The sequence below is a fragment of the Pelophylax lessonae genome (genome assembly GCF_965119305.1).
Source record: "Pelophylax lessonae genome assembly, chromosome: 4".
Taxonomy (NCBI): Eukaryota; Metazoa; Chordata; class Amphibia; order Anura; family Ranidae; genus Pelophylax; species Pelophylax lessonae.
Genome location: NC_138771.1, coordinates 653,968,733 through 653,995,687, shown reverse-complemented (window position 1 = coordinate 653,995,687; position 26,955 = coordinate 653,968,733). Strand labels below are relative to the sequence as shown.

At 44.8% G+C, this 26,955-nt stretch overlaps 1 protein-coding gene across 1 annotated transcript; it reads right to left on the bottom strand.

Moving 5' to 3' along the window:
• Positions 1–9,402: 9,402 nt before the first annotated feature.
• Positions 9,403–22,871, bottom strand: LOC309554082 (beta-1,3-galactosyltransferase 5-like; the record flags this gene model as incomplete). Its single annotated transcript, XM_082255617.1, has 2 exons — positions 9,403–9,860; positions 22,313–22,871. 2 exons carry the CDS (start codon positions 22,869–22,871, stop codon positions 9,403–9,405), a joined length of 1,017 nt encoding a protein of 338 aa, XP_082111743.1.
• Between the last annotated feature and the right edge of the window lie 4,084 nt (positions 22,872–26,955).

Sequence of the window (26,955 nt, the reverse complement as noted above, 5' to 3'; positions counted from 1 at the left end):
GAGGAGTAGGAGGAGTTCGGAACAGGAGGCAAACTGAAGCACCCTGCAATCCTCAGCGGTGGAAGATGCGCCCCAAAAATTTGGAAGGTGTATCTCACACGTACCGATACAGACTATGCCGCAATTGAATTTTTTTTACCCTAAAAGAGTGTAGATTGAATAGCGGAATAGAAAATATGATATAAAAAGGTGTATCTATCTCACACGTACAGACCCAGACTAGGCCCGATTACAATTTTTTGTACCCTAAAGGCAGGATGAGGAGTAGGAGGAGTTCAGAACAGGAGACAAACTGAAGCACCCTGCAATCCTCGGCGGTGGAAGATGCGCCCCAAAAATTTGGAAGGTGTATCTCACTCGTACCGATACAGACTATGCCGCAATTTAATTTTTTTTACCCCAAAAGGGTGTATATTGAATAGCGGAATAGAAAATATGATATAAAAAGGTGTATCTCACACGTACAAACCCAGACTAGGCCCCGATTACAATTTTTTGTACCCTAAAGGCAGGATGAGGAGTAGGAGGAGTTCGGAACAGGAGGCAAACTGAAGCACCCTGCAATCCTCGGCGGTGGAAGATGCGCCCCAAAAATTTGGAAGGTGTATCTCACACGTACCGATACAGACTATGCCGCAATTTAATTTTTTTTACCCCAAAAGAGTGTAGATTGAATAGCGGAATAGAAAATATGATATAAAAAGGTGTATCTCACACGTACAAACCCAGCCTAGGCCCGATTACAATTTTTTGTACCCTAAAGGCAGGATGAGGAGTAGGAGGAGTTCAGAACAGGAGACAAACTGAAGCACCCTGCAATCCTCGGCGGTGGAAGATGCGCCCCAAAAATTTGGAAGGTGTATCTCACACGTACCGATACAGACTATGCCGCAATTTAATTTTTTTTACCCCAAAAGAGTGTAGATTGAATAGCGGAATAGAAAATATGATATAAAAAGGTGTATCTCACACGTACAAACCCAGCCTAGGCCCGATTACAATTTTTTGTACCCTAAAGGCAGGATGAGGAGTAGGAGGAGTTCAGAACAGGAGACAAACTGAAGCACCCTGCAATCCTCGGCGGTGGAAGATGCGCCCCAAAAATATGGAAGGTGTATCTCACACGTACCGATACAGACTATGACGCAATTTACTTTTTTTACCCCAAAGGGTGTAGATTGAATAGCGGAATAGAAAATATGATATAAAAAGGTGTATCTATCTCACACGTACAGACCCAGACTAGGCCCCGATTACTATTTTTTGTACCCTAAAGTCAGGATGAGGAGTAGGAGGAGTTCAGAAAAGGAGGCAAACTGAAAAAAGTATATAAAATTGGTGATTTATTTTTCAATAGCACATGTGAACACAGCAGTGTCTTATGTTTTATGTCACAGTCAGCTCAGCAGCAGGCTATGAAGGGAAAAAAAAAATTCCCCTTTAACTTTGTAATTTTTAAATAGCAGATTAGAACAGCAATCTGTAGTAAAATATAGCTGAACGCTGCACACAACAGACTGATAAAAATATTTTTTTTTCTCCCTCCTCGTCCTCAGTGGGCTCAAGTGAGGGCAAAAAGATTGTTCACTGCACCACCCCCCACATAGCAAAATCGATGTAGATCACTAACGGACGATTGTTCTGTCCTGTGTCTCCTATCTGTCCCTGCCTACTCTCTCCAGCCTGTCCCTAAAATGCTCAAATATCTTTCCCTGCCTACACTTCGACCTGTCCCTGCATTGTTTTCTGGCACAATTTTTCCCTGTCTGTCCCTAATCAGCAGCCAGCACGTATGATGTGTGCTCTCTCCCTACACTACAGCAGAATGATGCGGCGCGCTGGGGGCTCTCGAACTTATAAAGACATGGTCACATGCTTCAGATGGCCAATCACAGCTACTAATACATTAGTAGGAATGGCTGGGATGGCTTAAGGCACACCAGTTAAACGCTTGTTGATTGGCTGTTGAAAGCCCGCCATTAAAAGCGCGCCATTACATACAAAACAGGCAATAAAATTACCGAACACGGATTTTAAACCCGAACATACAGTAAAGTTTTCGGGTCCGTGTCCGGGTAGCAAAAATCCAATTATCTGGTACGGACCCAAACAATACAGTCCGTGTTCGTTCAACACTAGTTAGAACCTATCCTAGGGTTTACTACTCATTACCATGCAATTTTATCCGTTATGAGCTTTTTGCTTTGTTAATTCCGGTATCGTTACTATGATCAACCCATATACGAGTTTTTATCATATCTCCTATGTGCTCTAAATAAGACATGTTTGTATTTGTTTTTCTCACTTTGTGAAGTCGCTTTTGGAACCTTTTAAGTTTGTAATATCTTACATTGTTTTCGTCAATACAATGTTTTTTTTTTTGTGTGGGAAAAAAAGAAAATATTGCAATGTTTTTTCTTTTAATTTTTGGTCTTTGTTTATAAAGCAAAAAAAAAAAAAAAAACAGTAGTGATCAAAAAAAAAAAAAAAAAATCCACTACAAAAAAACACTATTAAACCACATAATGGTAAACATTGCAAAATGAAGTGCATAACCTGCTCCTAAAGCATAGGCAATAATAATAATAATAATATAAATAACATATCTTATTGCAACTATTAAAGTGCCACAACAAAAGAAAACAAGATAATCAATTGTGTTTGTTACTGCAGCTTATAGCACACTTACTAAATTAAAAACAATAATTGTAACTATTTTTTTTAACCACTTTAAGACCGGAAGATTTTGCTGCTTAATGACCAGGCCATTTTTTGCGATTCGGCACTGCGTTACTTTAACTGACAATTGCCTGTTTGTGCGACGCTGCACCAAAATAAAATTGATGTCTTTTTTACCCCACAAATAGAGCTTTCTGTTGGTGGTTTTTAACCACTTGCCGACTGCCGCACGACTATTTACGTCGGCAGTCAGCCCCTCACAGACAGAGCGACGTAGGGCTACGTCGCTAGCCTGTAAGGGTTTTTGGAGCGAGCGCGCGCCACCGGATGCGCGCTCCCGCTCGGTCACGGACCCCCCCCCCCGCACGTGTGCCCGGCGGACCCGATGTCCGCCGGGCACTCGCGATCGTCCGTGACAGCGGGAGAAAGGCAGGCGGCTGATGTAAACACAGCGGCCTGTCAGTCTCCCCTGTGTAGGAATGGTGATCAAACGGTTCTACTATGTAGGATTTCCATTACAGTAGCATTCCTGTATGTGATGCAGTGCCGTCTAAGGGCCCGAAGATCACCGCCATCAAGTATGGGTTTCCGGCCTTGACCCTTACGCACAGAGATTGTTCCAGATTCTCTGAATCTTTGGATGATATTATGCACTGTAGATGATGATAACTCCAAACTCTTTGCAATTTTTCTCTGAGAAACTCCTTTCTGATATTGCTCCACTATTTTTCGCCGCATCATTGGGGGAATTGGTGATCCTCTGCCCATCTTGACTTCTGAGAGACAGTGCCACTCTGAGAGGCTCTTTTTATACCCAATCATGTTGCCAATTGACCTAATAAGTTGCGAATTGGTCCTCCAGCTGTCCCAACTTTTTTGGAATGTGTAGCTCTCATGAAATCCAAAATGAGCCAATATTTGGCATGACATTTCAAAATGTCTCACTTTCAACATTTGATATGTAATCTATATTATATTGTGAATAAAATATAAGTTTATGAGATTTGTAAATGAGTCCATTCCTTTTTTACTCACAATTTGTACAGTGTCCTAACTTTTTTGGAATCGTGTTTGTATGTAACTCACTGTGGCCAGTTCTCTAGCTCTGCTGGTAACTCCGCCTGCTCTGCTCCAATGATCAGACTTGTCCTGAGAAGCCCCCCCCCCCCCCTGCCAAGCCATTAACTGGGAAGATCAGTGTGCTGCTGTTTTTTTTTCTCCCCCAGCTCTCAAGCAGAGGGAATGTGATTACTAAAAAAAGGGGAAAAAAGGTATTTATAATGTTTTTTATATCTATACACAAATATTTTGCCTTTTATTTCTATTTTAACCTCTTGCTTACTGCACACTTAAACCTCCTTCCTGCCAATGCCAATTTTCAGCTTTCAGTGCTGTCGCACTTTGAATGACAATTGCGTGGTCATGCAACACAGTACCCAAATTACATTTTTTATCATTTTTTTCACACAAATAGAGCTTTCTTTTGGTGGCATTGGTGGCATATAACAAGACACAAAAATATTCCAAGCTTTCCTTACCGACCAGTCTGCGACCAACTGAATTAACCTGTCCAACAGTATGTGTTAAAAACAGGGGTTTAGTTGCACACATTTGCAAATACATGCGTAAGCCTCAGAGCCCCGACAAGGCAAAACACAAAAAGATTTCAAATGTATTTGCAAATGTGTGCAACTAAACCCCTGTTTTTAACGCATACTGTTGGACAGGTTAATTCGGTTGGTAAGGAGAGCTTGGAATCTTTTTGTGTCTTGTTATATGCGTTGCCCTCCCAATGCTCCTTGCTGCAGAGACCAGTTACTGGTGTGGGCAGTAACCATTTGTTTGTGCTATGGATTATATTGGCCTGGCAACGCACTGACACCTTCGCTGCCATTGTGCTTTAGGCTGGGTGTTTAGTGTGCCCCTGTGCCTTTAAGAAGGGGTGGGCTCCCTTCAGGTATATCTGCCCTACACCTGTCCATATAAATGCATGTGCTTCCATTGCTGGAAACTCACAGAATTTAGAGTTAGGACCACAGATAATGGGGTGCATTGTCAGGGCTCTGTGGCTCATGCATGTATTTGCAAATGTGTGCAACTAAACCCCTGTTTTTAACGCATACTGTTGAAGAATTCCATTTGAACCCTGTCCTTACTTAGGTGGTATCTCTGCAATCCCACATGCATTTGGGGACCCTGGTTGGGTAAGCTAAGCCTTGGGTAGACCTAAGTGGGTGTTTAAATGTGGAGCAGTCTATAGCAACCTAGAAGGGTAAGGTCCGGTCATGATGGGACACCCTGGCATAAGGGACTTTAGTGCCAAACCTTAAGGTTGTTTTTGGAACCCCAGAACTAGGACATTTACTACATTCGGGAATGGTGGGCTCCAGGTGTTGTGCCGACTGCGACCTGCAGGAAACTCGGCTTGCTTTCAGACTCTGGTGGCAGGGTGCCAAGTCAGTTTGCAAACCCAGAGAGTAGGGCATGGTGGAGCATCCGAAGGCTGCTCCTTAAAGGCGGGATGATTGTCATGATCTAGTTCACCTGATAGTGGCACAGTGGTTCCCTGGATGGAGGGTTGTAGTTCCAATGTCCACCAGCTGGTATCTCCCAGCAGCCAGCAGTTTCTTCTAATCAGTCTCCATCTGATGCTGGCTGCTGGGAGGGTACTTAAGTCCCTCTTCTGCTGACACATCCGGGCCTCAGAGAGGATTTTCTGTGGGGAACAGTGTCAGAAAAGAGATTAGTATTGCAGGGAAATGGGTTTCTTTTGGGGGATTCAAAGCTAAAGTCCAACTTGCTTTTATATGCCTTCCCTGGTTAGTGCAATGCAGATAGACCATGGCTGCTGGGAAGGGCTGGCATTCCTGATGTCAGCAATAAGCTGGTTCATGGGAGGAGTTATGCAAATATCAATGCCCTAATAAGTAAATGCCAATCTAAAGGAGTGGTCTTTCTAGACAGGGTGCATTTGCATGAAGACCATCCTAGATAATGCTTACAGCTGACTTGCTGCAACTTCTAATGCACATTTTTAAAAAGCCCTGAACTCAAATTTACTAAACATGTCGATTTCTAGCCAGGTCCTATCTACCATCAGTACCTGACCGAACAAATGTTCCTTTGACTGAATGGACAAAAATTCACCCAGACGCACTCTGAAATTTTGTGGGAAGCCTTCAAAGGAGTGTGCCAGCTCCATAAATACATGGTTTAACCAGTTTGGTGTGAAGAAACTTGAGTGGCCTATATCAAGCCCTGAACTCAACCCTACTGAACACCTTTGGAGTGAATTGGAATATCAATTGTGAGCCAGGTCTATTCATTCCAACATCAGAACCTAACCTCATAAATAGGCACAAATTTACACAGACACACTCCAAAATCTTGTAGAAAGCATTCCCAGAAGAGTGCAGGCTGTTATAGCTGCAGAAATAGGGAAACTCCCTATCAATGGCCATGGTTTTAAAATTGGATGTCCAACAAGCCAGGGCCATCTTTAGTATTGATTGGACCCTGGGCAAATATTTTCTTGGGCCCTACCAAATGCACTTATCAACTATTTGTGGGCAGTGCAGGCTCAAGGGGCTGCTGCTTTGGCCCCCACAACAATGGCTTGGCCCGGGGCAGCTGCCCCTTTTGCCCTGTGTTAAAGACGGCCCTGCAACAAGCTCATATAAATGTGATAGCCAGGTGTTTACAAGCTTTCTTTTTTTAATTAGATTTTATTTAGACAAATTTTCCAATCTTAAAGACAACACGAACAAAACACACAGATCACGCCACACAGGGCATCACACAAAAAGAGGAAAAAAAAAGAAAAAAAAAATTTTCTTCTTGGCACAAACAGACTATTGAGGTTTTCAGAGCGCTTACATTTTTCTATTGGAGAGTCAATGTGTGGCTAGATACAGTTGTCAACAGACTGTTCCCTATTCACATCTCAAGTCTCTACGGATCTACGTGGCAGCTGGCTCAGCACCTAGCTTCCACAATACAAGAAGCCCTAAATGAAGAGGCATCCCTAAGCTCCTGAGATCTGTATGGCTACTTTTCTAGAAGATTAGTGGACTATTTTTGGTATTAATACCTATGAACTCCCACCAATATTCCTAGCACCTACTGCTGTCACATAGAGTCCTCCTGTCCTGGATAGTAATTGAGGAGGGACTTGTGTTTCATAGCACCAAGGGATCTTTGAGGGCCCCTCATCTATGTCCATGATATAAGGCATTAAAATACATTTTAGGTAGACCCCCCATTCGTTGTGTGACTAGTTCTCATCTCTACATGTGACATTTGTGTATACCCTAAAACGGATTAAGCAGGCCCATCAAAATGTATGTCAAACATACAAAAAAAAAAGGCATTAACATGAGTTGAAAGATCACACAAGGGGAAAAGATAAGGACATCAGTTTCCAAGTCATCTAGATGTGGGGTGCAGAGAGAGAGACTGCTGTTAAGATTTTAATGTTTTGGTATAGAACTCCTGAAGTCTACACCATCATGACCCCTCCATTTCCCGTCTTTGTTGGTGTTGTGGTTCTAAAATTGGTTCACATTTCCATAGCTTGGGGCATTGTCCAACTGATACAACCTTTTTGGGCTAATGTGATGTCTCTCCCTCAAGCTCTGTTCAATGTATCTCTACCGCTAGATGCATCACCTTATCAATTTAGGCCTACCTTTTTCACATCTCAAAAACCCGGTAAAACAGCTGCTCTGTCACATCCTACTGTTTGCTTGAAGAGTCATCCCTATGTGTTGGTTGTCAGTGGATCCACCCTCCCCTTCCCTACTGTAACTGAAATCTACAAATCTGAGTACCTCTCTGCCTCTGCCAAAAAACACTTTACCACAATTTAATAGAATTTGGAAATTGTGGGACCAATCTGAATAGGGGACTTCTCTGTCCACATCCTGATGTCACATTTGTACTCCCTCTCCCCTCCCGATATGCTCCATTACACTACTGGCAGTCTAACTGCCATCTCCATTCTCCCCCACCCTTCCTATGGTATCCCATATAAATTTTGCCTACCCCTTGCTGTCCCTATTCTCTCATATTACTGAGTATTATTTACTATTATTGTCTTCCTACTTTTATTATATGTGACCTGACTTTACTTGTTCATTTCTTTTGATATTGCCATCTTTTGCTTCAATTGTTTTTTTTGAGGACGTTATCACATTAAAAAATAAAGAAATAATGGTGCTGCACTGATATAGCACCTATATTTTTTTCATTTCATTCACGATTATCTAATCTTTTTGCATCAATTGTGCCTTTTTGCATCAATTGTGCCTTATTTTCATCTCTATCTACGCAATTTTAATATTTATTCTCTTTTCATTGCATTAATTGTGCACTTTCGCCACTTTATATTATTTATTAATAGGTGTTTACAGTATAGCATAATAGCACCTATATTTGTTCCATTCCATTGACGATTATCTAATCTTTTTGCATCTATTGTGCCTTTTTGCATCAATTGTGCCTTATTTTCATCTCTATCTACGCAATTTAATATTTATTCTCTTTTCATTGCATTAATTGTGCACTTTCACCACTTTATATTATTTATTAATAGGTGTTTACAGTATAGCATAATAGCACCTAAATTTGTTCCATTCCATTGACGATTACCTAATCTTTTTGTATCAATTGTGCCTTATTTTAATCTCTATCTACCCAATTTTAATATTTTTTTCTCTTTTCATTGCATTAATTGTGCACCTTTGCCACTTTATATTATTTATTAATTCTTTAGTCACCTTTATACATCAAGTATTCAAACACTAGTGCACTTTATGATATATATATTCATCATTCACTACACACGTTGGATATATCTGTGACTTTATTGTAATCCTAGTATTAGATTAATTTTGAATAGCGCAGCACCATGATTTCTTTATTTGTCTGTTGCATTTGACATTTGTCTAGTCCAGTGTTTGCGGTTGTTCCCGTGCCATTTCCCTGTATGTTGTGATAGCGCGTGGGTATCCCCAGAGATGTTATCACATTGTTACCATTCTCTTTATTGTTTGTGATATTGTAACCTATGTCCTATTTTTGGAAAAATCTCTAATAAATACAAAATTATTTAAAAAGAAAAAAAAAAAAAAAAGACCACACAAGACCATGTAGAAGCTACAGAGACATAGAAGCACCCTAAACAGAGCTCAAACGCTCGCATGGACATTGAAAGAAGCTCAAAAAATTATTTAACCACATTGAACAAAAGATGAGCAAGCAAAGTACCCCTACAGAATAATGGAGTATTCCATACCTCACCACCACCATTTTCAGCCTAATGAATATCTACAAGTATAAAACTATTAAGTTTATTTTTTTAAATTACACAAATAGATTAATACATTTGAATATATCATTTAAAAAAAAAAAATAAAAAATTGTGATAGTTGTCCTATAGTCAGTACCCACGTCAAGTAGCGTTCTTGTCCAGCAGTGTCCCAGTATTGGACCCTACTTGCTCAGCCAAATATCCCCTTTTAAAAATAAGGTCAATAACAATGCCACAATTATGGGGCTAATAAGGACCTTCCAAATTGCCTTTTCATAAATTATTATTAATATTCTAAAAAGTAGGTTCATTATTTAGCTTCCAACATTCTGTCAGATGTGTTTTAGTACTTGTATTGAGGAATGATTTTTTCCCCCCAGTTTGTGGCAGTTCCATGTCTAAATGTCTGTCTGTCAGCTCAGTGTGACTTCGACCTTAGGGCACTCGTTGGTTTGTACTTCCTGCCATATCCGTGCCATGTCCTCTTCATTAACACCATGGACCACCAGTGCTTCTTTGTACCTACACACATCGTACTTTAATCCTCGCACGTAGAAGCGACTGTCATGTTGAAAGGTTAGATCAGCTGCCACAGTGAGAAATCCAAAATATACGTCGTCCAATGGGAAAACAGGGAGTAGCAAGGAGGCCATATACAGGCCATTCACCGAGGCTCCTGGGAACAGAAAACCGCCACCAGAGACAAAACCTGGATAATGTTCCTGGGGGTACAGTGTCTCCGTGATGCTGTATTTGGTCTCACGCATGACAGGTGGTCTATGCTGGTGAAAACCATGAATTGTATCTGGGGATCCATTTTCTGTAATATACTGTACAATGACGTCTGGATTCACAAATTCATCATCGTCAACTGTAGGGAGAAAAAAGGTACTTATTATGTATGAAGATCACTAACCATACCTATCTATCTATCTATCTATCTATCTATCTATCTATCTATCTATCTATCTATCTATCTATCTATCTATCTATCTATCTATCTATCTACACTATACTGTCAAAAGTATTGGAACGTCTGCCTTTACACGCACATGACCTCTAAGGTGATATTCTCTAAAATATTGCCTGTGCCATGCCCAACACAGGAAAGACAGGGGGAGATTATAGAGCTGAATGCATGGCTAAAGAACTGATGTAAGAAGGAGGGATTTGGGTTTTTAGAGCACTGGGCTCACTTTTCCTTGGGGTGCAACCTATATGCTAAAGATGATTTTCACCTAAATGGAAGGGGATCTTTTGTGCTAGGGGAAAGGTTTATGGGAAGGCTGGAGGAGAATTAAAATAGGATTAAGGTGGGATGGTGAATCAGATTATAATGGGGCAGACAGGTCAGACAGGGGTCAGTCCCTACCAGTGGGTGGAAAGGGGAAAGATGGGGAGAGAGTTATGGCCGAGGATAAGAAGGTTCCCATGTTATAAAGAAACCATTGGAAATGGTACTATTTGTACCAAAATAAAAAATTGCAAAATAAGTGTGCAAAATATGACAATGAATTAAAATGTTTGTTCACCAATGCCAGAAGCCTGCCAAGCAAAATAGGTGAGTTTTACAAAATAATCAGGAGTGGGTGACTGGGGACAAAGCGAAGGCAAATTTATTAAACACTTTCTTCAGCTCTGTATATACAAAGGAGCATTGGGGAGCTCATGACCATAATGAGGATGGTATTGACACAGCCCCAAATGATCCACAATGGCTCAAAAGTGATATGGTCCAGAAATATTTAGACAGAATAAGGGTGGATAAAGCACCTGGAACAGGTGGCATCCACCCACGCATCCTAAAAAAATTAAGCGCTGTAATTTCAAAGCCTTTGTTTCTAATTTTTAGGGACTCGTTAAGGACTGGAATAGTATCACTGGATTGGCGTAGGGCCAATGTGGTGCCTATATTTAAAAAGGGATCAAAGTCTTTGCCAAGTAACTAAACCTGTTAGATTAAATTCTATAGTCGGGAAGATACTGGAGAGTTAAATAAAAGACCACATAGATGAGTTCTTTCTGGAAAAAAAGTATTTTAAGCAACAGACAGCATGGATTCATGAAAGACAGAAGTTGTCAAACAAGCCTGATTTCTTTTTATGAGGAGGTAAGTAAAACATTGGACAGAGGGATGGCTGTGGATGTAGTATACTTGGATTTCGCAAAAGCGTTTGACACAGTTTCCCTTAATGTGTAAGGTAAAGTCTACAGGCTTGGAAAGATCAGTTTTTAAATGGATAGAAAATTGGCTAAAAGATAGAATTTAGAGAGTAGTGGTTAATGATTATTACTCCGAATGGTCTAAGGTTATCAGTGGTGTACCCCAAGGTTCAGTGTTGGGACCCTTACTTTTTAATATCTTTATAAATGATATAGGGTCTGGGATTAAAGGTACCATTTCAGTCTTTGCAGATGACACCAAGCTTTGCAGTGGAATAACGTCCTTACAGGATGTCTCCAACTTACAAGCCAACCTCAATGCAATGTTTCATTGGGCAACTATGTGGCAAATAAGGTTTAATGTTGATAAATGTAAAGTTATACACTTGGGGGCTAAGAATATGCATGCATCATACATACTAGGTGGAGTAGAACTGGGGGAAACCATAGCAGAGAAGCATCTGGGTGTCCTGGTAGATCCTAAGCTTAATAATAGCATGCAATGCCAAGCTGCTGTTTCCAAAGCAAGCAAAGTCCTTTCTTATAATAACAGAGAAAATAACTCCAGAGAGAGAGATATAATTTTGCCCCTGTACAAATCATTAGTAAGACCTCATCTGGAATATGCAATTCAGTTTTGGGCACCAGTTCTTAAAAAGGATATCAGGGAACTGGAGAAAGTGCAGAGAAGGGCAACCAAACTGATAAGAGACATGGAGGAGCTCAGCTATGAGAAAAGATTACAGGAACTGAATTTATTCTCTTTTGAGAAGAGGAGATTAAGGGGGGATATGGTCAACATGTATAAATACATAAGGGGTCCATATAGTGAACTTGGTGTTGAGTTATTCACTTTAAGGTCAACACAGAGGACAAGGGGGCACTCTTTACATCTAGAGGAAAACAGATTTTGTCTCCAAATATGGAAAGGTTTCTTAACCGTAAGAGCTGTGAAAATGTTGAATAGACTCCCTCCAGAGGTGGTTCTGGCCAGCTCACTAGATTGCTTTAAAAAAGGCCTGGATTATTTTCTGGGTTTACATAATATAAATGGGTACTAATATTTATAGGTAAAGTTGATCCAGGAAATATCTGATTGCCTCTTGGGGGATCAGGAAGGATTTTTTTTCCTCTGCTGTAGCAAATTGGATCATGCTTTTCTGGGGTTTTTTCGCCTTCCTCTGAATCAACTGCGGGTATAGGATTGTGTATATGGGATTGTACGGTTGGGTTTTCTTTACTGTTTTTTTTTTATTGGTTGAGCCAGATGGACTTGTGTCTTTTTTAAACCTGACTAACTATGTAGCTATGAACTTTAATGGCATCCCAATCTTAGTCCGTAGGGTTCAATATTGAGTTGGCCCACCCTTTGCAGCTATAACAGCTTCAACTCTTCTGGGAAGGCTGTCCACAAGGTTTACAGAAGGAGTGTGTCTATGGGAATGTTTGACCATTCTTCCAGAAGTGCATTTGTAAGGTCAGGCACGAGTTGAACGACAAGGCCTGGCTCGCAGTCTCCACTCAAATTCTATCAGGTTGAGGTCAGGACTCTGTGCAGGCCAGTCAAGTTCCTCCACCCCAAACTCGCAACGTAGAAAGACCGGAGAGGAGAGGGGTGAGAGGCTGCAGAGACACAGACACACAGGAGAGGAGAGGGGGGAGAGGCTGCAGAGACACAGACGCACAGGAGAGGAGAGGGGAGAGAGGCTGCAGGGACATAGACACACAGGAGAGGAGAGGGATGGGAGGCTGTAGAGACATAGACACACAGGAGAGGAGAGGGGTGAGAGGCTGCAGAGACATAGACACACAGGAGAGGAGAGGGGAGAGAGGCTGCAGAGACATAGACACACAGGAGAGGGAAGAGAGGCTGCAGAGACATAGACACACAGGAGGGGAGAGAGGCTGCAGAGACATAGACCCACAGGAGAGGGAAGAGAGGCTGCAGAGACATAGACACACAGGAGAGGAGAGGGAAGAGAGGCTGCAGAGACATAGACAGACAGGAGAGGAGTGGGGTGAGAGGCTGCAGAGACATAGACACACAGGAGAGGAGAGGGGAGAGAGGCTGCAGAGACATAGACACACAGGAGAGGGAAGAGAGGCTGCAGAGACATAGACACACAGGAGGGGAGAGAGGCTGCAGAGACATAGACACACAGGAGAGGAGAGGGAAGAGAGGCTGCAGAGACATAGACAGACAGGAGAGGAGAGGGGTGAGAGGCTGCTGAGACATAGACACACAGGAGAGAGGAGAGAGGCTGCAAGGCATAGAGACAGAGGAGAGGAGAGGGGTGAGAAGAAGCAGAAACATAGACACACAGGAGAGGAGTGGGGGGAGAGGCTGCAGAGACATAGACACACAGGAGAGGGGTGACAGACTGAAGAGATATAGACACACAGGAGAGGAGAGGGGGGAGAGGCTGCAGAGATATAGACACACATGAGATGAGAGGGGGAGAGATTGCAGAGACAGACACACAGGAGAGGAGAGGGGGGAGAGGCTGCAGAGATATAGACACACATGAGATGACAGGGGGAGATATTGCAGAGACAGACACACAGGAGAGGAGAGGGGTGAGAGGCTGCAGAGACATAGACACACAGGAGAGGAGAGGGGTGAGATGATGCAGAGATATAGACACACATGAGAGGAGAGGGGGAGATATTGCAGAGACAGACACACAGGAGAGGAGAGGGATGAGAGGCTGCAGAGACATAGACAGACAGGAGAGGAGAGGGGTGAGAGGCTGCAGAGACATAGACACACAGGAGAGGAGAGGGGTGAGAGATTGAAGAGAAAGAGAACAACCAGGAGAGGAGTGGGGGGAGAGGCTGCAGAGACATAGACACACAGGAGAGGAGGGGGGGGGCTGCAGAGACATAGACACACAGGAGAGGAGAAGGGAGAGAGGCTGCAGAGACATAGACACACAGGAGAGGAGAGGGGTGAGAGGCTGCAGAGACATAGAAACACAGGAGAGGAGAGGGGTGAGAGGCTGCAGAGACATAGACACACAGGAGAGGAGAGGCTACAGAGACATAGACACACAGAAGAGGGGAGAGAGGCTGCAGAGACATAGACACACAGAAGAGGGGAGAGAGGCTGCAGAGACATAGACACACAGGAGAGGAGAGGGGAGAGAGGCTGCAGAGACATAGACACACAGGAGAGGAGAGGGGTGAGAGGCTGCAGAGACATAGACACACAGGAGAGGAGTGGGGTGAGAGGCTGCAGAGACATAGACACACAGGAGAGGAGAGGGGTGAGAGGCTGCAGAGACATAGACACACAGGAGAGGAGAGGAGAGGGGTGAGAGGCTACAGAGACATAGTTACACAGGAGAGGAGAGGGGTGAGAGACTGCAGAGACACAGACACACAGGAGAGGAGTGGGGTGAGAGGCTGCAGAGACATAGACACACAGGAGAGGAGAGGGGAGAGATGCTGCAGAGACATAGACACACAGGAGAGGAGTGGGGTGAGAGGCTGCAGAGACATAGACACACAGGAGAGGAGTGGGGTGAGAGGCTGCAGAGACATAGACACACAGGAGAGGAGAGGGGTGAGAGGCTGCAGAGACATAGACACACAGGAGAGGAGAGGGGTGAGAGGCTGCAGAGACACAGACACACAGGAGAGGAGAGGGGTGAGAGGCTGCAGAGACATAGACACACAGGAGAGGAGAGGCTACAGAGACATAGACACACAGGAGAGGAGAGGGGTGAGAGGCTGCAGAGACATAGACACACAGGAGAGGAGAGGGGTGAGAGGCTGCAGAGACACAGACACACAGGAGAGGAGAGGGGTGAGAGGCTGCAGAGACATAGACACACAGGAGAGGAGAGGCTACAGAGACATAGACAGACAGGGGAGGAGAGGAGTGAGATGATGCAGAGCCACAGACACATAGGAGAGGAGAGGGGTCAGAGACTGAAGAGATAGAAGAGGAGGTAGAGGCTTCAGGGGAGGGGATGCCAGTGTGAGGGACCCCTTGAAGAGATTTACAAAACTCACAAGTTTGACAAGCTTGCTCAGGCTCCAGCAATATAGGTTGTCGCAGAAGAAGATATGTTGTCTCGGTGTTACAGGAGGAAGGGACACTGTGAACACCAGTCAGGTGGACTCCACATGTCTTTATTCTGAACTTGTGGGTCTGACTATAATAGGAAGAGGGTCAGTGCCCTAGTGTTGGAGAGGGACTGTGCCTATTAGTTAGTCATCCAATTGCTTCTCAGAAGGAACGGATATGGAAGTGTTGGATAGCCAGCTTGGCAGAGTTTAATTGTTATGTGTTTCAGGAATAACAATAGAATGTCGGGTCAAGTGTGCCCTTGGGGGGGGGGGGGGGGGCAGGAAACGAAGAGGATCTCTACAAGGATGTCGCCATTTAGAGAGAAATATAGTGAGAAGGTCACCTCTGCGGAGAGGGCAGTCTCACTGTGAGTAGGTAACCCTGTACTGATGTGTATTTACCTCCATTTCCTTTGCAGGCTTGATTAGGACTTCTGGGTCTGGATAGGCCCTCCATTATTCAATGTAGGTTTCTATGCAGTGTACATATTGTATCTAGTTAGCTAGACAGGAAATGCCTTTTTACCTGTCCAGCAGATTTTTGAGTCATATATTTTTCCACTTAATTTATTGTATCCACTGGCCACATATGGGGTATGCCCCATGGCCCTGTACATTTGTTACTTCCCTTTTCCCCCTTTCCAAGTTTGTGGGATTCTCCATGAAATTTTTTTGTAGGGGCGGCTGCCCAGAGCCAGTGAGGACATGGCTCATTTTGGCTGGGGGGTGAGTGTAGCATCCTCCTAGGTAGGTGCTAGTGAGAAAGTATAGTTTTGAGCCTTATCTGCTTACCAGGGGGGCTGCAGGTAAATCTATATTGTTCTCTGCTTACTAGAGAGCAGGATCTGTTAGTGAGGTCTGCTCATTGTGCTCAGTATGCGATTCATTATGTCTAGAGGAGTGTTTCACACTGGTCCAATAGGGAGGCATGTTGGACAGTAGGAGGAAACCTGACAAATGGATGCATAGGCTTTGATACAGTCAGTCCTGGTGATTGGTAGGGGACAGGTTGCCTCGGTGCATTCTGGGATACTGTATAAAAGTCAGGAGCACATTTGCTGCAAGGTCTTTGTCTGGAGAGTCCCTGATGGAGGGTGGCAGCTGCCTCTTCCTCTGTAGCAGTGGCACGTGGGCTCAGGAGGTCGTTCTAAGGGCCAGAGTAATGGAGCTGAACCCAGAGGTCCAGGAGAGCTGTCTGAGGGGGAGACACTGGAGACCCTGGAAAAACAGTATCGTGAGTATGGGGAATCCTGTCAAGGGGCCTGACCTGAGGGGAGCCACCCAAGGAGTAGGATAGTCAGTGGATGGGTGTTGGCAAGCAAGAGAGAGGATACAAAGCAGAGTGTACTGAAGATAAACTTAGTTTATCAATTCATCTGGAAATTCATTCCAGGGGCAAGGTGGATTAACAGCCTGGCTGTACCAAGAGATAGAAGTCCTCAAATCTTGTGCATAGTTAATTCGGAGTCTCCCACTATTCCCTTCTCCCATCCCTAATTTATCAATAAAACAAAAAAACAACTACATACCCCTGGACTGTTTATTGAATGAGCCTAGAAGGAACGTGAGAGACTGTTAAAGTTAAGGTTGCTAATGGTTACCCAGGGGGACCCATAAGTGTGAAATACAGCAGTCCTCAGGGGGCTACACATAGACACACAGAGGAGAGGAGAGGGGCAAGAGGCTGCAGAGACATAGAAACAAAGGAGAAGAGAGGGGTGAGAGGCTGCAGAGATATAGACACACAGGCGAGGAGAGAGGTGGGAGGCTGCAGAGACATAGACACACAGGAGAGGAGAGGGGTGAGAGGCTGCAGAGACATAGACACTCAGGAGAGGAGAGGGGTGAGAAGCTGCAGAGATATAGACACACAGGAGAGGAGAGGGGTGAGAGGCTGCAGAGACATAGACACACAGGAGAGGAGAGGGGTGAGAGGCTGCAGAGACATAGACACACAGGAGAGGAGAGGAGTGAGAGGCTGCAGAGACATAGACACACAGGAGAGGAGAGGGGTGAGAAGCTGCAGAGATATAGACACACAGGATTGGAGAGAGGTGAGAGGCTGCAGAGACATAGACACACAGGAGAGGAGAGGCGTGAGAGGCTGCAGAGACATAGACACACAGGAGAGGAGAGGGGTGAGAAGCTGCAGAGATATAGACACACAGGATTGGAGAGAGGTGAGAGGCTGCAGAGACATAGACACACAGGAGAGGAGAGGCGTGAGAGGCTGCAGAGACATAGACACACAGGAGAGGAGAGGAGAAGAGAGGAGAGGAGAGGAGAGGAGAGGAGAGGGGTGAGAGACTGCAGAGACATAGACACACAGGAGAGGAGAGGGGGGAGAGGCTGCAGAGACATAGACACACAGGAGAGGAGAGGGGTGAGAGGCTGCAGAGACATAGACACACAGGATAGGAGAGGGGTGAGAGGCTGCAGAGACATAGACACACAGGAGAGGAGAGGAGTGAGAGGCTGCAGAGACATAGACACACAGGAGAGGAGAGGAGAAGAGAGGAGAGGAGAGGAGAGGAGAGGAGAGGGGTGAGAGACTGCAGAGACATAGACACACAGGAGAGGAGAGGGGTGAGAGGCTGCAGAGACATAGACACACAGGAGAGGAGAGGAGAGGAGAGGGGTGAGAGGCTGCAGAGACAGAGACACACAGGAGAGGAGAGGGGTGAGAGACTGCAGAGACATAGACACACAGGAGAGGAGAGGGGTGAGAGGCTGCAGAGACATAGACACACAGGAGAGGAGAGGGGGGAGAGGCTGCAGAGACATAGACACACAGGATAGGAGAGGGGTGAGAGGCTGCAGAGACATAGACACACAGGAGAGGAGAGGAGTGAGAGGCTGCAGAGACATAGACACACAGGAGAGGAGAGGAGAGGAGAGGAGAAGAGAGGAGAGGAGAGGAGAGGAGAGGAGAGGAGAGGAGAGGGGTGAGAGACTGCAGAGACATAGACACACAGGAGAGGAGAGGGGTGAGAGGCTGCAGAGACATAGACACACAGGAGAGGAGAGGAGAGGGGTGAGAGGCTGCAGAGACATAGACACACAGGAGAGGAGAGGGGTGAGAGACTGCAGAGACATAGACACACAGGAGAGGAGAGGGGTGAGAGGCTGCAGAGACATAGACACACAGGAGAGGAGAGGAGAGGAGAGGGGTGAGAGGCTGCAGAGACAGAGACACACAGGAGAGGAGAGGGGTGAGAGGCTGCAGAGACATAGACACACAGGAGAGGAGAGGGGTGAGAGGCTGCAGAGACATAGACACACAGGAGAGGAGAGGAGAGGGGTGAGAGGCTGCAGAGACATAGACACACAGGAGAGGAGAGGGGTGAGAGACTGCAGAGACATAGACACACAGGAGAGGAGAGGGGTGAGAGGCTGCAGAGACATAGACACACAGGAGAGGAGAGGAGAGGAGAGGGGTGAGAGGCTGCAGAGACAGAGACACACAGGAGAGGAGAGGGGTGAGAGGCTGCAGAGACATAGACACACAGGAGAGGAGAGGGGTGAGAGGCTGCAGAGACATAGACACACAGGAGAGGAGAGGAGAGGAGAGGGGTGAGAGGCTGCAGAGACATAAACACACAGGAGAGGAGAGGGGCGAGAGGCTACAGAGACATAGAAACACAGGAGAGGAGAGAGGTGAGAGGCTGCAGAGACATAGACACACAGGAGAGGAGAGGGATGAGAGGCTGCAGAGACATAGACACACAGGAGAGGAGAGGAGAGGAGAGGAGAGGGGTGAGAGGCTGCAGAGACATAGACACACAGGAGAGGAGAGGGGTGAGAGGCTGCAGAGACATAGACACACAGGAGAGGAGAGAGGGGAGAGGCTGCAGAGACATAGACACACAGGAGAGGAGAGAGGGGAGAGGCTGCAGAGACATAGACACACAGGAGAGGAGAGGAGAGGAGAGGAGTGGGGGGAGAGGCTGCAGAGACATGGACACACAGGAGAGGAGAGGGGTGAGAGGCTGCAGAGACATAGACACACAGGAGAGGAGAGAGGGGAGAGGCTGCAGAGACATAGACACACAGGAGAGGAGAGGAGAGGAGAGGAGAGGGGTGAGAGGCTGCAGAGACATGGACACACAGGAGAGGAGAGGGGTGAGAGGCTGCAGAGACATAGACACACAGGAGAGGAGAGAGGGGAGAGGCTGCAGAGACATAGACACACAGGAGAGGAGAGGAGAGGAGAGGAGTGGGGGGAGAGGCTGCAGAGACATGGACACACAGGAGAGGAGAGGGGTGAGAGGCTGCAGAGACATAGACACACAGGAGAGGAGAGAGGGGAGAGGCTGCAGAGACATAGACACACGTGTTCTTCTGGGGCAGAAAACCATGATTTTATAGCAACATCAGTTTCATCCAAGCTTAGTTATTGTAATGTGAGTAGAGTAGGAAGGACTCTACCTAAACCGCTTTATTTCCTGTGGGAACAATCACTCCATAGCCCAATGAGCTTTTTCTAAAGCCTGATACACACTATCAGTTTTTTTTTCGTTCAATCCATCGGGATTGAACAAAAACTGAAGAGCTCGGGAAGAGATCCTGTACTAACAATCCAATGTTAGTACAGTGATCTCCCCACTGAGCTATTGTGTTCTGACAGGGGGACAGCCCCCCGCCAGAAAACACCAGTCAACCTATCGGCTGAGAATGCTTATTAGATGCCTATCGGCAGACCTTTTTCGGTCATTCCCCTTCAGCAGAAGCTGGACATTCGGCCGAATGTCAGCTGGTTTCTTTTGAACCACCTGATATTCAGCCTTTTAATGTGCCCCTGTGCCCAAACTATAGAATTTAAAGTATTACCTTTTTTAAAGAAGTAATTTTAGCCCCCTTATCTGTTGGGCAGAACTGTGCTGGATTCAGGTATTCACCTACCCAGTGGATCCAGCATTGCACTGCCATTTTCCACTGCTCGGGTCTCATGGGCCAGGTCCTAAGGCGCCATCTTGGTCCTCTTCAGCCAGCTGCTTGTTCTGGGTTTAGGCAGCCCACCTCCGCCCCCAATGATGAGTGCAGCTCCACTGATGACCACTTTGTGCCCTGCTCCCACAGCCTCCAGGGATATGTAATGGGGTAATCCAAGGAGGCTGAGTGAGCAGGACACCTCATTGTCTCCAAAGTGAGAACAGCAGCATGGTATGGGCCAAGAAAAGACAAAAAAAGCCAAAAATATACTGTATATATATCGTCAATTTATATTGTGGGAGGGGCAGAGAGAAGTTTAACCACTGCAATACAGGGCATTTTTCCCCACTTCCTGCCCAGGCCAATTTTCAGCATTTAGCACTGTCACACTTTGAATGACAATTGCGCAGTCATGCAACGCTGTACCCAAATGCAAATTTTTTTTCCCATCAATAGAGCTTTCTTTTGGTGGTATTTAATCACCGCTGTTTTTTTTTTTTTTCTGCAAACAAAATAAAAAACACCGAAAATTTTGAAAAATTTGGTTATTCTTAGTTCCTGTCAGAAAAGTTTGTAAATAAGTAATTTTTTCTCCTTCACTGATGTGCACTGATGAGGCTGCACTGATGGGCACTGATGAGATGACACTGCTGGGCACTGATGAGACAGCTCTGAAGGACACTAATATGCAGTACTGATGAGGAGGTACTAATATGCAGCACTGATGGGCACTGATAGGTGTCACTGATGGGCACTGATAGGCAGCACTTATGGGCAATGATAGGTGGCATGGGTAGGCAGCACTGAGAGGTACTGATAGGCGACACTGATGAGCAGTCACTGATGGGCACTGAAAGGCAGCACTGACTTGCATCACTGATGAACACAGGTTTGCCTCACTAATGGGCACAAAGTGGAATCACTGATGGGCACAGATTGGTATCACAGATGGACACAGACTGGCATCACTGCTGGACACTGCGGGGGCTGCTTTGATCATCAGTGCCCTGATTATCTGTGCAGGTCTCTCCTGTGATGAGATGCCGCTGATCGGCTCTCCTCTCCTCACACTGTCAGTGTGAGACGAGTAAAGCCAATCACCGGCATTTTCTTGTTTAGATGTGATCAGCTGTCATTGGTCATGTAAACAGCTGTTATTGGACACAGCTGATCACATGGGTAAAGAGCCACATCATGGGCTCTTTGCTGAGATCGGGGTCGCGCTATGTCCAGTGACTGCACGCCCCCGCGGGCGTGCAAGCGTGGTGAGACTGCAACGAAGTCATATGACGTTGTCCCAGGACAACTGAGCATCCTGCCCACCGTCAACTGTCTATATGGCGGGCAGGAGGTAGTTAAAGACTTTAAAGTGGTTCTAAAGGCAGAAGGTTTTTCATTTAATGCATTAAGATAAAAAACCTTCTGTGTGCAGCAGCCCCCCAATACTTACCTGAGCCCTTTCTCCGTCCAATGATATTACACGAGAGTCTCGGCTGTCCGGGACTCAGCCTCCTGATTGGCATTTAAAGTTAGTGAGCCAATGAGGAGAGAGAGGGGGCGGGGCCAAACTGCAGCTCAGGGTATGAATGGACACACAGAGCAGCAGCTCTGCTTGGGAATCCCCATAGCAAGCTGCTTGCTGTGAGGGCATTCAGCAGGAGGGTGGGGCAAGGAGGGCCAGAGATGGAGCCAAGAAGAGGAGAATTGGGGCTGCTCTGTGCAAAAGCAATTTTTAAAGAAAAAAAACAGCACTTTAATATCATCTTAAGTTTCTCAGTGCAGTGAATGTTCTGCTTTAATAGGCAGTAAAAGATATTTACAACAAGCTGTCACTGACCTCCCTAGCTGCTTGTTATGTAAATTTCTTTAAAGGTCGTAACAAAGATTCTAAATTTGATTTCATTTGCTTAATAACAGCATGGAAATACCAACTATGTAGAGTAGAAGGGTACAGAACTGGCAGGTTACCAACATTCTGCTTCCATAGAAAGTAATAGCAAAAAAGCTAAGATTTCAGTGCCTCTGGTGTGAATTTTGAGGATGAATTTCTCTACAATGTCCAAAATTACAGAAGTGAATGAGAGCTTATTTTAAAGGGCTTGTTCAAAATGTGGAAATATTTTAATGTGTCTAGTCTAGGCACTCTTCCCTTACCTTTAAAAATGTGGTCCACTCGAGGTGAATTCAGATACAGCCACTCCAAGAAGCACCGTTCTTTCAAGGACAAGTTATGGTGTCCTTCAGTCATGTCCCATTGTAGAATGTCACCGTACATTCGGCTCTCATGTTTGGCCATTTCCATATGTTCTTTCACATCTGTCTTTCCCAACAAGAATAGCGGTTTAAGTCTGTATCCGTTTATCTCTCTCTCTTTAGCCCATGTCTTCCGCAGTTGTGACCTCCTTGTTCCCGTACTGGGGTGGGATTTCACTGCCAGGATCAGAAGTTTTTGGTTGGTTGTCTCTTGTTGTTCCTCTTGGTTTGGCTTCCGGATGAGAATGCAATTGTAACTCTGTAGGTAGGGAAACTCTGCCTCAAACTTGGTTAGGTTTAGATGATAAGTGTAAGTGCCACTGGACAGGGTTACTGACTGCCTCATTATGGGGAGCGGCATTCTAGCTGGTGTTGGGTCAAGGCACATGAACCATCTCACCATCAGAAAAGTCGTGATGAAGAACAAGGAGGCGCTTATGAGGATTCCTTTACGTCTCATTGTGCCTGTTTAGAGACAGCAAGAATGTTGTTAACATAAAAAAAAACACAAATTTGCTTTATTTATTTATTTCATTTTCTGAAACATTTTTTTGTTTTGTAAAGTGGTAGAATTATTGATTTATTTCTTGAGTAAATACCTTTTTAATGCATACCAATAGTCTGCTAGCTTTGCTTGCTGCAGCCGGGAGTTGAATGCTATTGCTGAGTCTGTCATCTACCAGCACCCCCAGATTATTTCCCATCCTTGATTCCTAAAGAGGGTCTCCACCAAGAGTGTAACTTACATTTAAATATTTATGTCCCAAGCGCATTACTTTACATCATTTGCCATATAGTTGCCCACCTCTCTATTTTCTTGGGGTCTTCTTGTAAAGTTTCTATATTCTGTTGTGGAGTTATTACCCCGCTTAACTCTGTATCATCAGCAAACACTCATAGATGCTTAACTGACAAATTTAGTTTTTTTGCATTGATGATATCGTATGTAGCTGGATTGGAAACTGGTGGTAGGGGCGTGTCCAGAGGGTGGTGTTTAACAACATATTTTCTAAATGGCCAAGGGTTGGGAGCAGGGTGCCCCAGGGCTCTGTCCTGGGACCAATTCAACTTTTTATCTCAACCTCTATATCATTTATGAGCAAGTTAAAAATAACTGGTCCCAGGACAGAGCCCTGGGGCAGCCTGCTCCCAACCCTTGACCATTTAGAAAATATGTTGTTAATCACCACCCTCTGGACACGCCCCTACCACCAGTTTCCTATCCAGCTACATACGATATCATCAATGCAAAAAAACTCAAATTTGTCAGTTAAGCATCTATGGGGTACCTTAGCAAAATCTAGATATACCACATCAGCAGGCCTTCCTCTATCCAAAATACACCTTACCTCCTTATATAATGTTAAAAATCTGGTCTAGCAAGAGCGGTCTTTCATAAATCTATGTTGATTACTACCAGTGATACCATTCTTATCAGCGAATTCTTGGATATAGTCCCTTATCAACCGAGTCAATAGTTTACAAACTATTGATGTTAGGCTGAATGGCATGTTATTTCCAGGTATGAGTCTTGGCCCTTTTTGAATATTGGTACCATGCTAGCTTTTTCACCAGTCCACCAGTACCATTTTGGTTAGTAAGCTGTGCTTAAAGTTTTGGAATAACGGTCTAGCAATGACCTGGCTAAATTCTTTGAGGACTCTCGCGTGTAAGCCATCTGGTCCTTGCGATTTGTTTAAGTTTTTCTAGTCTTTTGAGAACACTGGCTTCTATTAGCCACAGGGGGGGAAAACTTCTTGCTGTGTTCCTATCACTACCTTCTTGCATATTATACCCCTCCTTTTCTGCAGTGAATACTGAGGAGAAAAATGTATTTTATATACAGTAGTTGCCTTCTCCCTATCACTTGTAACCAACTTCCCCTGACCATCCTTTATGGGGCGAATATGCTCTGATTTGGCCTTTTTACTATTTATATATTTTAGAAAAATCTTGGGATTCTTTTTAGTCTCTTCTGCTATGCAGTTCTCGTTGTCTATTTTTATTGCCCTGATCTTGCTCTTACATTTCTTTTTTTTTTTTCAAATTTTTTAAATTTTTTCATATTTCTTATTGCACGCTTTATAGTGATGGAATGCGCACACTGTCTCCTTGGGCCATATATTTTTAAAGTACAGTTTTTCTCTTTAATATGCCTTTTTATACACTAATTTAACCACCCAGGTTTAACCTTAGTTCTTTTATATGTGCTGCATGCTGGAAACACTGGTTAATGTCATCAATAAAATGTTCCTAAAGCACTCACACTTTTCTTCCGTGTTTTTTATATTTTCCAGAATATCTTCCCATTTAACGTTATGAAGTATGCAGTTTGGTTTGGTGAAATTGTCTCTCTTGAAATGTAATGTTCTTCTCCTACGCTCGTGTCTGCTTTTCCTATGAATCACAGTGAACGTAATTGCCCTGTGATCGCTGTTTGCTAAGTTATCCCTCACTTTCATGTCTGCAATCAGCTCTGGTTTGTTTGTATTTAGTAGGTCAAGCAAATTTGAAAATAAATAATCTTTCTTCAGGAATTTAGGCCAAAATGTATTCTGCTACATTTCTTTGGTGAAAATAACCCAAATCGGTGTATATTATTTAGTCTGTAGGAAACGTATACAGTCTACAAACTATGGTATATAATTGATGAATTCTGAAGTACTGATGGCCTATCTCATGGCGGGTATTTTCAAATTGTAATTTTTTGTCATAATTTTTTGGAAAATGAAGAAATGTAAAAATGTTTTTTTTTTTTTTTTTACATACTGTCACCAGTGTAGTACGGTGTCATCTTATAATGGGTGTGGCGCAGACATCTTAAATCACTGCGGGAGAGGTTGTGGGAACATCCCTGAGGAGGTCACGTGTCTGTGACGTAACACGTAGGAGGAGCGAGTGACGCAAAGCAATCCCATACACAGACTGGTATCACTCACAAGCTGTCTCTCTGGTGAGGGAAGAGAACGGAAGCATTGGCTGCATTCCGTGACTAGTAGCCGCTTTGAGTGTACTGGCTGTTGTCACTGGAAACTTGAACTGCAATTTACCTACTGGCCATTCAGGGGAGCAAAGTACCCGATCGTTAATCCTTACCTTGATGTAAGTGAGAACTGTTTTTTAAAGAATAAAGTTTATGAATGTTACCTTAATTTGGACCTTTCTTCTTTTCCATATACACTGAGTTTGAGTGTTATATGAAGACAGCCCAGCTTTCTTTTAACCTCCTTGGTGGTATTCCCGAGTGTGGCTCGGGGTGGAATTTCAGTGCCATTAGCGGTAACCCCTGAGCCACACTCGGGGTAAAGCCAGGGAGCATCGCTGGATCCTGGAAGAGAGGTTACTTACCTTGTCCCCGGGATCCCGCAATGTGTTCCTGCAGCATACGGCGGCCCGGATCTTCCGCCTGATGCTCTGTGCCCCGGCTTCCGTTCCCTGCAAGTGTCACATCGCAGGGGGGTGGAACTAGCGGCAAATTTGGACTGGAATACTTGAAAAGAACCACAGGTAAGCTGGATGCGCAAATGCGCGTTGAACATGACTAGTAAGAATGAGCAAAGTAAATTGGTTAGATCCAGTGTAATTGGGGTAGACTTAGTCCTTACTTTGCCTGTGATATCAATAAGTAGAGAGGTTGTCATGTGCCAACCAGGCATGAAGAACAGTTGCTACTAGAACTGTGGCGTATAACACTGAGAAATTGCATGTACAGTAGAAACACAGGGCACTGAGGAAGTGAGGAAAGTCAGTAGCATTCTTTTCGCTGGGTGTAGTTAAGGAATACTGTCCCTCTGTGAGAGCAAGTTACCCTGGGGCTATCAGAATTGTACCTTACAGACCTGAAGAGATATCATCATAGGGGATCAGCCTCTTTCAGCACCTGGACACCGATGTGGAAAATCTTGTTAATACAGGTCCAGCCATGCAGCAGCATTCAGGGCTGTTTCAAAGAAATGGGTTTGGCCTCCAGCTGTAACCCGCAGCTGGGCTGGAAAGAGCATAGCATATTTTAGCTGGAGCCGCTGTAACCTCTTTTTTACATTTGCAAAGTTGTGGGGAGAAGTCAGGGAAGAAAGAAACCTGGGTCCCATTATATTGAACAGTGGCTTTCTCCCGTGCGAGACGCAGGATAATCTCCGGGTCTTAGTAGTTTACCAATTTACCAATCTAGCAAGCATAGAGCGCGGGGGGTTGCCAGATGGAAGGGGTCAAGGTGGCGTGCGGTGTGCTCGCTCCACTGCAAAAAAAAAGGGGAAAAGGCTTCTTTGCCAAATATTTCTTGCAACCAGTGCTCTATAAATTCAATGGGGTCACGACCCTCAACCTTCTCAGGTAACCCAACTATGCGGAGGTGGTTTTCAATGTTGTCAGCTCTACTGTTAGCCTATATAACTTGTTGGGAAGCCATTCTGGCATCTCTGGTAAGGGGGGGCATCTGATCCTCCAAGTCACTGACCCGGCCCTCCACTGCCGTGGTCCTTTCTCTGATTTTTTTGAATGTCTTACCGGACAAGTGACACTTTTTCTTTAAGACTTCCAAAGCG